Source organism: Apteryx mantelli, chromosome 21, assembly GCF_036417845.1.
Source record: "Apteryx mantelli isolate bAptMan1 chromosome 21, bAptMan1.hap1, whole genome shotgun sequence".
Taxonomy (NCBI): domain Eukaryota; kingdom Metazoa; phylum Chordata; class Aves; order Apterygiformes; family Apterygidae; genus Apteryx; species Apteryx mantelli.
Genome location: NC_089998.1, coordinates 7,536,890 through 7,550,130, shown reverse-complemented (window position 1 = coordinate 7,550,130; position 13,241 = coordinate 7,536,890). Strand labels below are relative to the sequence as shown.

The window sequence follows — 13,241 nt, the reverse complement described above, 5'->3', positions numbered from 1 at the left end:
CGTTTCGGGCTGCCGGGGTACGCTGGGCTGGGTGTGCCGCCGACGTTCCCGCGCGCTGCTTTTCCCCAGAGGAGCTCGAAGGTCCCTTGTGGGTGCTGAGCACCAAAGGGATGGTCCAGCCGGGAATAGCCGGCACCGGAGCACCCTGGAGCTGTCTTGCCCCGCGTGCCGCCGCCCAGGCCTCCCCGGCGCCGCCGTCCTTGCACGAGTAACCCGGGTTCTCCCCCCGGGAAAGCACCCTGGTGCAGCCGGGGAGCCGCCACGCCGGGGCTGGGGCCTGGGCGCGCTGGGCCGGGCGGCGGCGGCGCTGCGCGGGGGCGGCGGGGCCCGGCGCGGCCCCGAGCGGGCGGTGCCGCGGGCGGCGCTAGGACCCCCCGCACCCCGGCGGCGGCGGCCGGGCAGGCAGCGCGGCGCAGTGCGGGGCGGCGCGCAGGGGCCGCGGTGAGAGCGCGCGGGGCGGCCGGCGGCGGAGGGGCCGGGCCGGGGCCGGGGCCGGGGCTGCCCCGGGCCGGGGCGCCGCGAAGGGGCCGCGCGGCCCCGCTCTCCCCGCTGCGCGGGCGCGGCCTGCCCGGCGCTGCCGAGCGGGAGGCCGGGCGGAGGCGCCGGGGAGGACTGCGCCCGGGCTGCGGGGGGGGTTGCGTTCCGGAGGTGGGGGACGTTTGCACCCTGGGGTGCAGGAAGGTTTGCATGCAGGAGGCCCGGGGAAGGATTGCACCCCGGGGTGCAGGGGAATTGCGTGCAGGGGGTCCGGGGGAGGGTTGCACGCCGGGGTGCAGGGGGGTTTGCATCCCGGGGGTGGGGGAGGATTGCACCCGGGGTGCCTGGGGTTTGTATCCCGGGGGTGGGGGAGGATTGCACCCTGGCGTGCAGGAGCGTTTGCATCCCAGGGATCCGGGGGAGGGTTTCCGCTTCCAAGGAGGCAGGAGGATTTGCACGTAGGGGTGCAGGAGGGTTTGCAGCCCCAGGGCAGCACCCCCAGGGAGCGGGAGAATTCGCATGAAGGGGGAGCTGCACCAGGCCCTGGATCCGTTTGGATTTGCATGCCGGGGGCCTGGGGGAGGATTGCACCCTGGGGTGCAGGAGGGTTTGCATCCTGGGCGTCCGGGGGAGGGTTTGCACTTCCGAGGATGCAGGAGGATTTGCATCCGGGGGTGGGACTTGCACGTAGCGGGGGTGCAGGAGGGTTTGCACCCCAGGGGAGCAGGAGGGTTTGCAGGGAAGGGGCAGCTGCACCAGGCCCGCCCCGGTTTGCCGAGCTGCGAGCGTTGTTGGGAGCATCGGCAGTCAGCAGGCTGGGGGGAGCCGGCAGGGTTACACACGGCGGGGGGGCTTGCAGCAGGGGGACCCAGCCTGGACCAACTGTCCCGGCCTGGCAGGGGCCTGGCGGAGCAGCGATGTGACCCCCGGGGAGCCGCGATGGCCATGCCACCCGCGGGAGGGGCCTGGGACCACCACGCAGCGCCCGCGACGCGCGAGGAGGAGGAGGAGGAGGAGACGGTCCCCACCGTGCCGCTCGCCGCGCTCTGCAGATGAGACCCCTCGCCCAGGTAGGGCCCGCGGGGTCCCCGTTGCAGCGGGGGCTGGCTCTGCGTTTGGGGGGGGGCAGCCGATAGCCTGAACGCTGCTGAGCGATGGGGATGGAGCGAAGCCTGGGTGCGGGGCCATCCGGCGCCCACCCCGCGGTGCTGGGCGGTCGTGCGTTGCGCGCGTGCCCCGTGTGCTCTCTGCAGGGAGCTGCTGCCCTGGGGGGGCATGCGGAGGCCCCTTGGCACCTAAAAAATTCGCTTTTGCTTGGGCTGTCCGGGGCAGGTCTGCATCTGTCCGGCCAGCGGCACCTGCTTTGAGATAGCTGCCGCCTCCATGGTCCCCCGTCCCCTCCCGACGTGGGAGAGTTAAATCCAGGTTGCTGTGATATTTTCCATCCTGGCTCCTCCCCAGTCAATTAGTACAGAGGCCTTTTTTTTTTATTATTATTAATTTCCAATTGCTCTGAGTTCTACAGCAGAGAAACAGCAGCGACTCGCTAACGAGGACTTCAAAAAATAAAGTGGGTCGGCCTGTCTGCTGCGAGCCCGGGGGGAGCAGGTGGGGGCAGCGGGACGAGCATCCGTGGGCGTATTCGGGCAGTGAGGGGAGAAGAGGTTTCCTGGCAGCTTCTGGTTGGATCTGAGCCCACATGTGAGCTGAGCTGGGCAGGTCTCAGCTATGCCCGGGGGTGACAGGACACTGGGACGCGGCTGGCGGGCGGCCGTGTCGCCCACCCTCTCCCCGGATCCGTCTCCCCCGCATTTGTTTTAATGGGATTTTGCTTCGAGAGCCCGATCGACTTAGGAAGGTGGGGTTGAGGCGACAGCGGTGTCTCTTGGCACGTTTACTCCCGGATCAGGTATTTGTTTGAGTGGCTTTTGCTCGCGCCAGCGATGGGATAAGCTGTCCCTGGAGCTGAGCCCGGCTCCGGGATTTCCCCGCGACGGGCCGCACGGGCCGGCCGCGGTGGCTTTTCCCAGCCCTTTTGCCTCGCCGGCACCGCGGGTTTGACCTTCTCTTCCTTCCCCGTGAAAACGGGGGCCCCGAGCACCCCGCAGCCCCGCGGTGGCCGCCGGCGGACCCGGGAGCCCTGGCCGTGACAGCGCTCTCGCGTAACCCTCACTTTAATAAGCCGATCTGCCGGAGCTAATCCCATTTCGCAGCCGGCACCGGCTTTGCTGGCTCCCGGCGAACCGGTGCCCGTGCAGCCGTGGCGCGGGCGGCTCGGTGCACCGCGGCGAGGCCCCGTCCCCGCCGGCTTTAATTAACGGTGGAGGCGGGTGAGGGCGAGCGGGAGGAAATTCGGACAAGCCCAGCCCTCCTGGGAGCGAGGAGAGGGGGCCGGGGAGCCCCAGGCTAAGCGGGCACCCCTGCCGGGGAGGGGTGGCGATTTGGGGACGGGACGCCGCGGGCCGGCGTTTGGGTGGCGGGGAGGACGGCGCGTGGGAGGGCGCGCGCGGAGTGACCCCCTGCCGCCGTCCGTTGCAGGTGCTCGCGTTACGCCGGCGATCGCTCCGCACTGAGGTCGGCAGAGAGACATGAGTAGCAACACGGTGAGTCCTGGTGGGCGCCGGGCGGCAGCGAGCTGCCGGCTCTGGGGCTCGACGGAGGCACCAGGGTCCCGCCGGCTTTAGCTCGGGTCTTAAAAGCAAGACTCGAGTTTGAGGGTTTAACTGGTTTCTGTTCTGGCTCATCATATGAACCCCACACTGCAGGAGGGCATGTGCAGACCTGGTTAATGAGTTGTGTCCGTGCTCAGCCTCGGCAGCAATGTGGGGCAGCCCCTGCAGCTGCCGCTTCACCTTGCACGGACTCGGAAGCAAATCCTCCGGGGCTGTCGGGATCGCGGCAGCCAGGGCCGGTTTGGCCACACGGCGCTCCAGCGGCGATGCCAGCCGCAGCCTGTGCCTGCCGCGGGAGCCGCTGCGAAAGCAGGGACAGGGCTCCCGAGCCGTCCGCCCTGGCAGCTCCCGCGCGAGGACAGCGTTTCCCGCGCCAGCGGCAGCACTGCCGGCATGCCGAGCCGATTCCCCTCGTGCTGGAGGGGCGCCGGGGGGGCTCTTCGCGGCAACGAGCACTTTCCTCGCGCTTTCTTTTCTTTCTCTGCTCTGCTCCTCTCCGGAGTGGCCGTTTTGTCCGGCGCCTTTAACGGGCCTCCCTGAGCTGGGCCCTGGCGGGGGACGGCTGGGAGCTGAGTCACACGCGCCTGAATCCTCGGATGTGCGAAAACGGCCTCCGAGTGTCTCCGGGGTCTGGGAGGGGACGGGCAGAGCCGGCTCAGTCCGCGCTGGAGCCTCCCCCTGTCCTGTGCCAGGCTCCCAGTTCCCAGGAACGGCCGCTCCGGGTGCGGCAGTGCTCGGCCCGCCGTGCTCCGTGCGGGACAGCGCCCGGCGCGGCAGGAGCAAGCCCCTCTCCGTGGGGGAGGCAGCGAGGCCGGTTTGCTTTCGGGGAGGGTACGTGCCATTTGGTGCCGCCTCGGGGCTCTGGGCCGCGTCCAGTGTTATTTTTTAATATCCCGAATCAGCTGAGCACGGGCAGAGGAAGGATTCGAGGAGCTGAGCGTCGGAGGCGAAGGGCCAGCTGAGCTGCCGTCCCCCCGCCGCCGCTGCTGCTGGGAGCAGCCGGGTTTTGGCGGGGAAACTCCCGTTTGCAGTAAAATCCGCTTCTGGCAAAGCGGGCGCGCGGGCCGCTGCCGGGGGCGAGAGGGTTTGGGTGCCGATCCGCCCCCTTTCCAGGGCGCTCTGCGGAGCAGGCCGATGCCGGGGGTGCCTGGGCAAACCTGGCGCGAAAGGAAAGCCCCGCGGCGCGGAAAGCGGTGACGGGGCACGGGCCGTGGCCGCGCGGAGGGGTCCCCCGCGGCGTGGCGGCTCTCCCCTTGCGGAGCCGGGAGGCAGCCGGGCCGGACGCCGCTCTCGGCACACGGCTGGGCTCGGTGCTCCCCGTGCTCCCCCTTCCCGAGCAGCTACAAGACGTGAGATGGCGGCGGGGCGCCGGGTCGCGGCTCCTGACGCTCTGCCTCCGTGCCCGCAGGGCCAGCGCGCTGCCGTCTTCGTGGTCCTCTTTGCCCTGATCATGTTGCTGATCATCTACAGCTCCAGCAGCGGGAACGAGGTCTTCCGCTACGGCACGCTGCGGGGGAAAGCCCGCCGCCCCCCCAACCTCAAGAAATGGGGGGTCAAAACCGGGTACCTGCCCGTCTGCGGGAACAAGGTGCGAGACGGGGCTCCGGGCTGGCGGTTCGGGGCTCCCTGCCGGGGCTTTGGCCTCGGCCGAGGGTGCAGAGCGGCAGCGGCGCTGGTGCCGGAGCGGAGCTCGCACCGGGACGGGGGATCCGGCCAAGCCGGGGCACTTGCGGGCCAGCGCCTGGGAGGGGGTGTCGGCCGTGTGCGCTTTGCTGCCCTCCGCCGATGGCCAGCCGAACTGTCACACATCCCTGTGTCCCCTCTGACGCTGCTGGCGCCTGGCCGGGATGGCAGATCTGCAGGGGAAGGTGGTGCCGTCTCTCCCCAGCACCCTGTCCCACCTCCATCCCTCCCCGTCCCACGGCAGCGGTGGCCTGAGCACAGCCTGGCCTTAGGGACACCAAATTCACGTGTTTTTTCCGCGTCCTGGGATGCAGATGTAAAGTAGCCCTCGGTCGTGCAGGGGGTGGCCCAAGGATGCTTTGGATCAGGAGACTCCTGCAACGCTGGGGAAGGGTGGTGACAACCCACAGCCGCCGAGCCAGGGCTCACGGCACTCGTCTTCCCCAGACCCTGACTTCCCACTGCCACCAGTGCGTCATCGTCACCAGCTCCAGCCATCTCCTGGGCACCCGCCTGGGCTCGGAGATCGACCAAGCCGAGTGCACCATCCGCATGAACGATGCCCCAACCACCGGCTACGAGGCGGACGTGGGCAACAAGACCAGCTTCCGGGTGGTGGCTCACTCCAGCGTCTACCGGGTGCTGAAGAGGCCGCAGGAGTTCGTCAACAAGACCCCAGAGACCATCTTCATCTTCTGGGGGCCTCCCGCCAAGATGCAGAAGAGCCTGCTGAAAATCATCCAGCGCGTCAGCATGTCCTTCCCCAACATGACGGCCTACGTTGTCTCCCCGGGGCGCATGAAGCAGTTTGACGACTTGTTCCGGGGAGAGACGGGGAAGGACAGGTACCTCGGAGAGGCTCTCTGGACCTCGCCGCCTGCTTTTCCGGGGCCGGCAGGTCTCCGTGGTGGAGCCAGCTGCTTGGATTGCTCCGCGGGGCGGCTGGCCACGAGCTGGCAGTAGCTGGCCTGGGGGTCCTAGGGCGGGTGAGGGACCTGGAGGGGTCACCCGTAATAACGTAGCTCCATCTCTGCCGCTCCTTCCCCCGTTTCCTCTCTCCGCCGGGCTCCAGGGAGAAGTCGCGGTCGTGGCTCAGCACCGGCTGGTTCACCATGGTGATCGCGGTGGAGCTGTGCGACAACGTCCACGTTTACGGCATGGTGCCGCCCAACTACTGCAGGTAAGGCCAGCCCGGCGGCGGTGGCACCCGGCAGCGGCGCGGGCTCCGCCGGCCTCACGCTGCGCTCCGTGCCCCCGCAGCAACCGGCCGCAGCCGCGGCGCATGGCGTACCACTACTACGAGCCGAAGGGCCCCGACGAGTGCACCACCTACATCCACAACGAGCGGAGCCGCAAGGGCAACCACCACCGCTTCATCACGGAGAAGCGGGTCTTCGCCAGCTGGGCCGGCCTCTACAACATCAGCTTCTCGCACCCGGCCTGGGCGTAGGGGCCGCCCCGGCGGAGCGGCGCCGACGCCGCGAGCCGCGCCGGCCTTGGGCGGAGAGGAGGTCCCCGCCGGAGCCGCGTGGGGGGCCGGGCTCCGGGGCGCAGCCGGACGGGACGGCCCGCAGCCCTGCCGGACTCCCCGAATCGCAGCCCCGCGGCGCCCGCCTCGCTCACTGCCGGCGCCGGGCTCCCCGGAAACAGCCGACCCCTTCCAGCAGCCGGGCTGCAGCGCTGCTCTCCCCCGTCGCTTCCGCGGGGAGGCACACTGCCAAAACCTTTTCTAACCAAGTAGTGGAAGTTTTAATCGTTTGGGGTTTTTTTCTTTTTTCTGCCCGCTGGTCCTTGTGTTTGTACCGCTTTTTTCCTACGGAAACCTCAACTTGCCGTGTTAATAGATGGAAAGCGAGCGAGCGCTGCGGGCAGGTGGGATCCCCGGTGCCGGGAAGGAGCAGTAAGCGCGGGGCAACCAAGTGGGGTCGGCAGCAGCCCGCCGGAGCGGGTGGCTTTTTCCTGCTGGGAGAAGCCGTTAATCATTTATGAGCCGCTTATAAAGTATTTAGCTCGCGCGAGCGGCGAGGGCTGCGGAGGAAGCGCGGCAGAGCTGCTGGCCCCGCTCCCGGCGCGAGCGCTGCCGCCTTCAGCCCTCCCCAGCCGGCGAGCAGGGACCTTTTCCATCCAAATCCCTGGATTTGGGGCTGAGATGGGTGCTGCTCTCCGTAGTGCCCTCTCCTTGCCCTGACCCCCACGTTTGCACCCCGGCGTCGGGAAGGGGCTCGGCCCCACCGCTGCCCGGGCTGGGTGCCGGCAGGGGGGCGGTCGGAGACTTTTTATATTATTATTAATTTCTCAGCAGCGGAGAGGTGGATTTGGGGAAAATTAAGCTATACGGCACCTCTCGGGCGGTGAGGCTCCCCGCAGAGCTGGTGCGAGCGCAGCCTTGCTGCCGGCGGGCAGCTCCGTGCCTCAGTTTCCCCACGTTAGATAAGGACCCGCTGCGAGGCCAAGGAGCGCCGTGCGGCTGCCCCAGCCCCGGCGGGCGGCTGTTCGGGGCCGTCGGCTGCCAGGACTCAGAGGCAGGTCCGTGCCCCTTCCAAGCCGGAGGCAGCGGAGGATCACCAGGGCCGGGGCCTGGTTGCAGGGGGCCGGGGCCTGCAGGATGCCTCTGCCCTCCGCCGGGCCGGCAAGGCGCCCGCGTTTTGTAATGATTTGTACGGGAATAAATATTGCTACAGTCTGTCACCTTGGGCCAGGCCTCCGGGCTGGGTTTTTGGGCTGGGAGCAGGGCTGGCGTGGCCGAGCGGTGCCGGGGGGCTCCATCCCACCACGGCCCCGGCGGGAGAGGGGGCTGGGGGGGTCGATGCCAGCTGGGCTCCCTGAACACAAGCGATATCCTCCAGCAGCCTTGCGGCACAGCGTGCCGCCGCGGCCGGGTGTCAGCCCGGAGCGTGGCTGAGGCCGCCCCAGCTCGTGTCACCCGCCACGAGGGTGACGCTGGGGTCTGCCAGTCCTGCGGGTGCCTCCGCTGCGCCCCGGGGAGCGCCGGCGCCGCGGGGCAGGCCCTCCGCAGCCGGCCCCTGTACTCGCCTGACAGCGCAGCCACCGCCAAGGGAGGAGGAAGAGGAGGAGGAGGAGGAAGGGCAGGTAAGGCCACACCATGGCTGCCGGGCTTTGCCCACCTCCCCGTCGGGTTTTGCAGGGCAGGGGCGGAAAGGGGAGCTGGGGGAAAAGGGGGGCAGCCCAGGGGCGCTGCAGGGGCAGAGGGTGCAAGAGCCCCGGGAGGGGGGAGGCGTCGGGATCCCCGGAGGTACGGGGGTGTCTTATAGACCCCCAAAGCCAGCGGGGCTCAACACCTCCCCGAAGGTCCGGAATACCCTGGAGCCCCTGCAGCGTCTCCCTGCCTTATCCTCGCCCTGGGATCCCGGTGTCACCCGCGCAGATGTCACCTGCCCGGCTCCCCCGCCTTGGCTCCGGGCGGCTTGGTGCCGGGGAAACCGAGTCGCGGAGGGCAGGGGGTGGCCGTGGGGCACCCGTGCAGCGGGGACCCTCAGCCCTGCCCCGTGCTGGGCACCCCCAAGAGGGGTCTGCACCCTTCCGGCCATGTGAGAGTTAACTGCCCCCCCCATGGCCTTAATTTGGGGTTCAGCCCCCCCTGCGGCAATGAGAGCACGTTGGGGCCGCTCCAAGGAGAACCGGCGACTTTGCCCCCCTTCAGTGGGGGAAGCGATGCGCTTTGGAGGGGGGCTCGGCGGGGGGGCAAGGGAAAGGGTGACGGGGCTGCGAGGCGGCGGTCGAGCCCCCCCCCCGGCTCGCGCACGCGCCAGGCCGCAGCGGCAGCAGGATGCAGCCCCCAGCCGTGCCGCTCGCCGCCGCTCCTCTCCCCCCCCCGCCGAAGCCGTTGCCATGCAGCTCACATCCCGGGAGTCGGGTGTCTCCGCTGCCCGCTCGGCGGCTGCGAGAAATCCCCCTCCCGGCATGCACCGCGACGGCAGCATTATATATATAGCGGTAAAAATAGCCGGGCAGGACATGCAGGACGGGCGGCTGCGGCGAGCCCGGCCCGCCGCTCGCTGACCCCCGGCGCGGCTCCAGCCCAGCACCCAGAGGTCAGTGGCCAGGCCGTGCCGTGCCGCCCGGCCCGGGCGCGGGGGGCTGCGGCGGCGTGCCGGGGCCTGCGGAGCCCTCCCCTCCTCCCCGCGCCGCCCCCTGCTCCCCGGCGGCCGGTGCGGCCCCCCGCGGCTGCTTCGGCCTCGGCTGCCGCATCCCCGTCCTCCTCGGGCGGCCGCGGGGCTGGGGGCGCCGGGCCGGGCCGGGCTGGCTGCCGGGGCAGTGTCGCGGCCCACCGGGCCCTGCGTCGCCGCCGGCACCGCTCCGGCTGCCCCCCGCGTGGCGACGGGTCGTTGCTCCCTCGCATCGAGTGTTTGCTCCGGCCACTGCGCTTGCCGGCTCCGGGGCCGGCTCCAGGCCAGCTCCGGGCACCCCCGGCGGGGGATTTGGGATTGCCAGCCTTGGGCCTGGGCCGGGGTACGGGCGCCCGTAACCTTGGGGAGGTCATTTGAGCATCCCTGCCTCAGTTTCCCCATGCGCAGAAGGGCGGCTGCCCCCTGCCTCCCTCCCTGCAGGCCCCATCTCCAGGGAAGCACTCGTTCCTCCACCCTAATTTCGGTGGGGGGGGACGGCACGGGTTGGGGTCCCCGCGCCTGGCAGCTGGCCCGGCCGGGGGGCAGTGCTGGGGGTGCTGGGGGCCGCCCCATCCAGGGTGCACTGGGGGGGCTGGCACAGGGTCGGGGATGGGGGTCCCGGCCGGAGCCGGTGTGAGCTCGCAGGACCCACACCAGGCCGGGATGGCGTTTGCTGGGAGCACCGACCCACCGGCCTTCGGTGCGGCTTCTCCCGCCAAACCCACCCGGGGGGGGCACCCGCCTGCCCCCGCACCCCTCCCCGAGCACGGCGCCCTCGCCGTCACCACCGCCGCCTTCGGGGCGAGCCCGGGGCCGGCGCAGGGGGGGACGTGACCCGGCCAAGATTTACGCCGGGCCAAACTTAGCCCCCTGCCCTTTGCAGGCTGTAAGGCGAGCTGGGCCGCGGCGGTGGCGGGGCAGGAGGCCGCGGCGGCGGGGCAGGAGGCCGCGGCGGCGGGGCAGGAGGCCGCGCGGGCCGGTCGGGCTGGTTTGGGGAGGCTGGGGCGACGCGGGGCGGCTGCCGCAGGGCTGGGCGTGGGCACGGGCACGGCGGCCAAAGCGCGGCCGAGCAGAAGGGGTGCGAGCGCGGCAGGGACGGCGCTCCGGTAGAGCCGGCCCGGGGAGCCCTCGCCGCAGGCCGAGCCACCGAGCCAGGTAGGAGCCGCGGGGTTCAGGGTCCACGGCAGCATGGCGGACGCGAGCAGGGGACGCCGGGCGGCATCGCGCCTTCCCTTTACATTTCGGGGCCGAGGCAGGGTGCCCCGGAGCGGGCGCAGGGGTCCCGGCCATGCAGCAGGGCCGAGGCCGAGCAGGTGCAGCCGGGGCGGGCGAGAGCTGCGTGCGGGCGGCACCGTGCTGCACCCGTCCCGTGGGCCCGGCACGCGCCGACGCGCACGGGGAGGCAGCGCCGTCGTCCCAGCGACGTGCCCCCGGGGAGCCGCGCCGCACCGCTCACCCCGCTCCCCTTCCCTTGCAGCGCGCAGCTCTCCGTCACCCGGACCGCGGCACCATGTCGGCAGGTGAGCGGGGCCCGCGCCGCCGGCCCTCCCCCGGGTCCCTCCGGCCCCCCCCGCGCCCCACGTCCCCCGGCCGGTGCCTCGGCTCCCGCCCAGCCCCGGGGATCACCGGCTGCCCGAGGAGCTGAAATTTCAGAAGGCTGAAACCGGGAGAGGGGCAGAGCAGCGCCGAGGCGCCGCCGCCTTATTTTTAGCTCTCCTCCTTCGGCCTCGCTGCGGCCGGGAGTTGCCCCCGCGCCGCGGCCAGACGGACCCTGCCAGGTGGGAAAGTGCCATTCCAGTGCTGGGACGCTCCGGCTCTGGGATGCTCCAGCACTGGGATGCTCAAGCGGTGGGATGCTCCAATGCTGGGACACTCCAGCACTGGGATGCTCCGGCGGGGACAGGGCTTTTAGTGCTCCCCGTCCCCCGTCCGTGTGTCCGCCCCCAGGCCCGCAGACCAATTTTGGGGACGATCAGGGTGTCGAGGCAGCGTGCCAGCTTGCACCATGCTATGCCCAGCGTGCCACTGTGCCGGGCAGGATGGCCCTGGGAAGTCCTGCTGGCCCCTGGCCCCGCAGCACCCCTCGGCACGAAGCCACCAGTGGTGACCGTCACTGCGGCGCCGGGGCGGCGGCAGGATTCCACCTTGGCACGGCCAAGCCGGCAGGGCCGGCGGGGACACGGGCCAGGGCGCCATGGGGGCAGTGTGCTCCTGCCTGGGCAGCTCGGCTGCTCAGGCTGCCCGAGGTGACGGGGCCAAGGGGGGCACGCGGCTGCTTCCCGCCCCGCTCTCTCCGCGGGGGCTTGGCGCCGGCCCCGCCATCCCGGGGGGACACCCGCCGGCCGGTTCGGCAGCTCGCTCCCCCCGTCGGTCCTGGCGTCTGCTTGACTGAGTCTGGTTTTTCTATTTTCTTTTTTCCCCAGAAAAACTCAAGCATCACAAAATCATCTTCGTGGTGGGTAAGTCGGCGGCCGGTCAGTGTGGGGAGCCAGGCTGGCTGCGGAGCCCCGGCCTCCTGCTGCGGGGATTTCGGGACCGAGGGGAGCAGCCCGCTTTGCAGGGGGTGCTCGAAAATTTGGGACCTGCAGAAACCACCGGTGGCCTCTGTAGCCCCATGGGCTCCAGGGTGGCCACGGTGCTCCCAGACCGGCTTCCTGGGGCGGCCATGGGGTGGCAGCAGCTGGGGCGCCATGGGGTGGGGATGCCCTGGGTGCCAGGGCTCAGGGACCTCATCTCGCCGGGTGCCGGAGGCTTCCTGCAGGTCTGCGCTGCTTTTTCCAGCCTCCCCCCCCAGCTCTTTCACCCTGGGCTGGGGAGTGAACGTGGCCCTGGTGTGACTTGCAGGTGGCCCCGGCTCGGGGAAGGGGACCCAGTGTGAGAAGATCGTGCAGAAGTATGGGTACACCCACCTCTCCACCGGAGACCTGCTGCGCGCCGAGGTCAGCTCCGGCTCCGAGCGGGGCAAGAAGCTGAAGGTCATCATGGAGAAAGGCGAGCTGGTGCCCCTGGTGAGCCTGCACGGCGGAGGGGCCCACCAAGGCACCCCAAAACGGAGGGGCAGGCCCACAGGTGCTGGTGGTGGGAACGCTGGTGGTGCAGACGCCGGTGGTGGGGACGCTGGTGGTGCTGGTGATGGTCAGCACTTGGCCTGGGGATGCCTTGGTCCCCGTCGCCCCAGAGCCCTGGGTTAGCAGCAGGGATTGAGGGGTGCTGGGTGATTGGGACATGTCACTCCTCCTGATGTCTTGTCCCCCCCCCCCGGCTCCCAGGACACGGTGCTGGACATGCTGCGGGATGCCATGTTGGCCAAAGCAGATGTGTCCAAGGGCTTCCTGATCGACGGCTACCCCCGCGAGGTGAAGCAGGGAGAGGAGTTTGAAAAGAAGGTGAGGGGCTGGGGACGGGTACCTGGGTGGCCCTGCTTGTGGGGACACCACCACGGACCCGTGCGGAGGGGGACATCCATGCCCGCAGCAGTGTCCCAGCCCCCGGTGACACCCGCCTCCCCCCTGCCCCCAGATCGCCCCCCCGACGCTGCTGCTCTACGTGGACGCGGGGAAGGAGACCATGGTCAAGCGGCTGCTGAAGCGGGGCGAGACCAGTGGGCGGGTGGACGACAACGAGGAGACCATCAAGAAGCGCCTGGAGACGTACTACAAGGCCACGGAGCCCGTCATCACCTTCTACAAGAGCAGGGGCATCGTCCGCCAGGTGAGCGGGGCCCGGGGTGCCGCGGCCCCCGTCACCCCATGGCTGGGTTCCCCACCACGGCGTGGGCTCCCCGCCTCCTTTGGAGGTCCCTCACCACATGCTTGGCCCCCCAGCTGGGGCCATCAGCACCCCTATGGCTCCTGGCGCCGAGACATCCTTTGGGAGATGTCCGCACCGCCCCGTTGCCTTAGCTGCACCCTAGCTGTCCGTAAGCCGAACTTGGTCCCCGAAAGAGATGCCCCGTCGGCAGGCGGCTCGCCGGGGCCGGGCACCGCGGCGTCCCCGAGCCTGACCCCGCTGTCCCCCCCGCGCAGCTCAATGCCGAGGGCACCGTGGACGAGGTTTTCCAGCAGGTCTGCTCCCACCTGGACGCCCTGTAGCGGGGCCCCGCGGCCGGGCTCCCCGCACCGCCCCGGCCCGCGGCCCCACACGCGCACGCACTCCGGCTCGGCGGCAGAGACAGCGGAAGTGGCTTTATCCTGTTTTCGTGGACAGAGCCGCGCGGAGGAAATTTCAAGGACATTGTGTTTGGCTCTTTCCCGTCTCTCCCCAGTAAAGTTCACTTTAATGA

General features: G+C 70.3%; 2 protein-coding genes across 2 annotated transcripts; both read left to right on the top strand.

The window, feature by feature from the left end:
• Positions 1-367: 367 nt before the first annotated feature.
• On the top strand, positions 368-6,363 carry ST6GALNAC6 (ST6 N-acetylgalactosaminide alpha-2,6-sialyltransferase 6). The gene is made up of 7 exons (XM_067309122.1): positions 368-441; positions 1,377-1,547; positions 3,016-3,080; positions 4,558-4,737; positions 5,280-5,677; positions 5,905-6,012; positions 6,093-6,363. The coding sequence occupies exons 3-7, from the start codon at positions 3,066-3,068 to the stop codon at positions 6,280-6,282; spliced, it is 891 nt and encodes a 296-aa protein (XP_067165223.1). The 5' UTR covers positions 368-441; positions 1,377-1,547; positions 3,016-3,065; the 3' UTR covers positions 6,283-6,363.
• A 2,413-nt stretch (positions 6,364-8,776) lies between these two features.
• Positions 8,777-13,241, top strand: AK1 (adenylate kinase 1). The gene is made up of 7 exons (XM_067308953.1): positions 8,777-8,884; positions 10,437-10,479; positions 11,383-11,418; positions 11,804-11,967; positions 12,229-12,345; positions 12,479-12,670; positions 12,985-13,241. The coding sequence occupies exons 2-7, from the start codon at positions 10,470-10,472 to the stop codon at positions 13,048-13,050; spliced, it is 585 nt and encodes a 194-aa protein (XP_067165054.1). The 5' UTR covers positions 8,777-8,884; positions 10,437-10,469; the 3' UTR covers positions 13,051-13,241.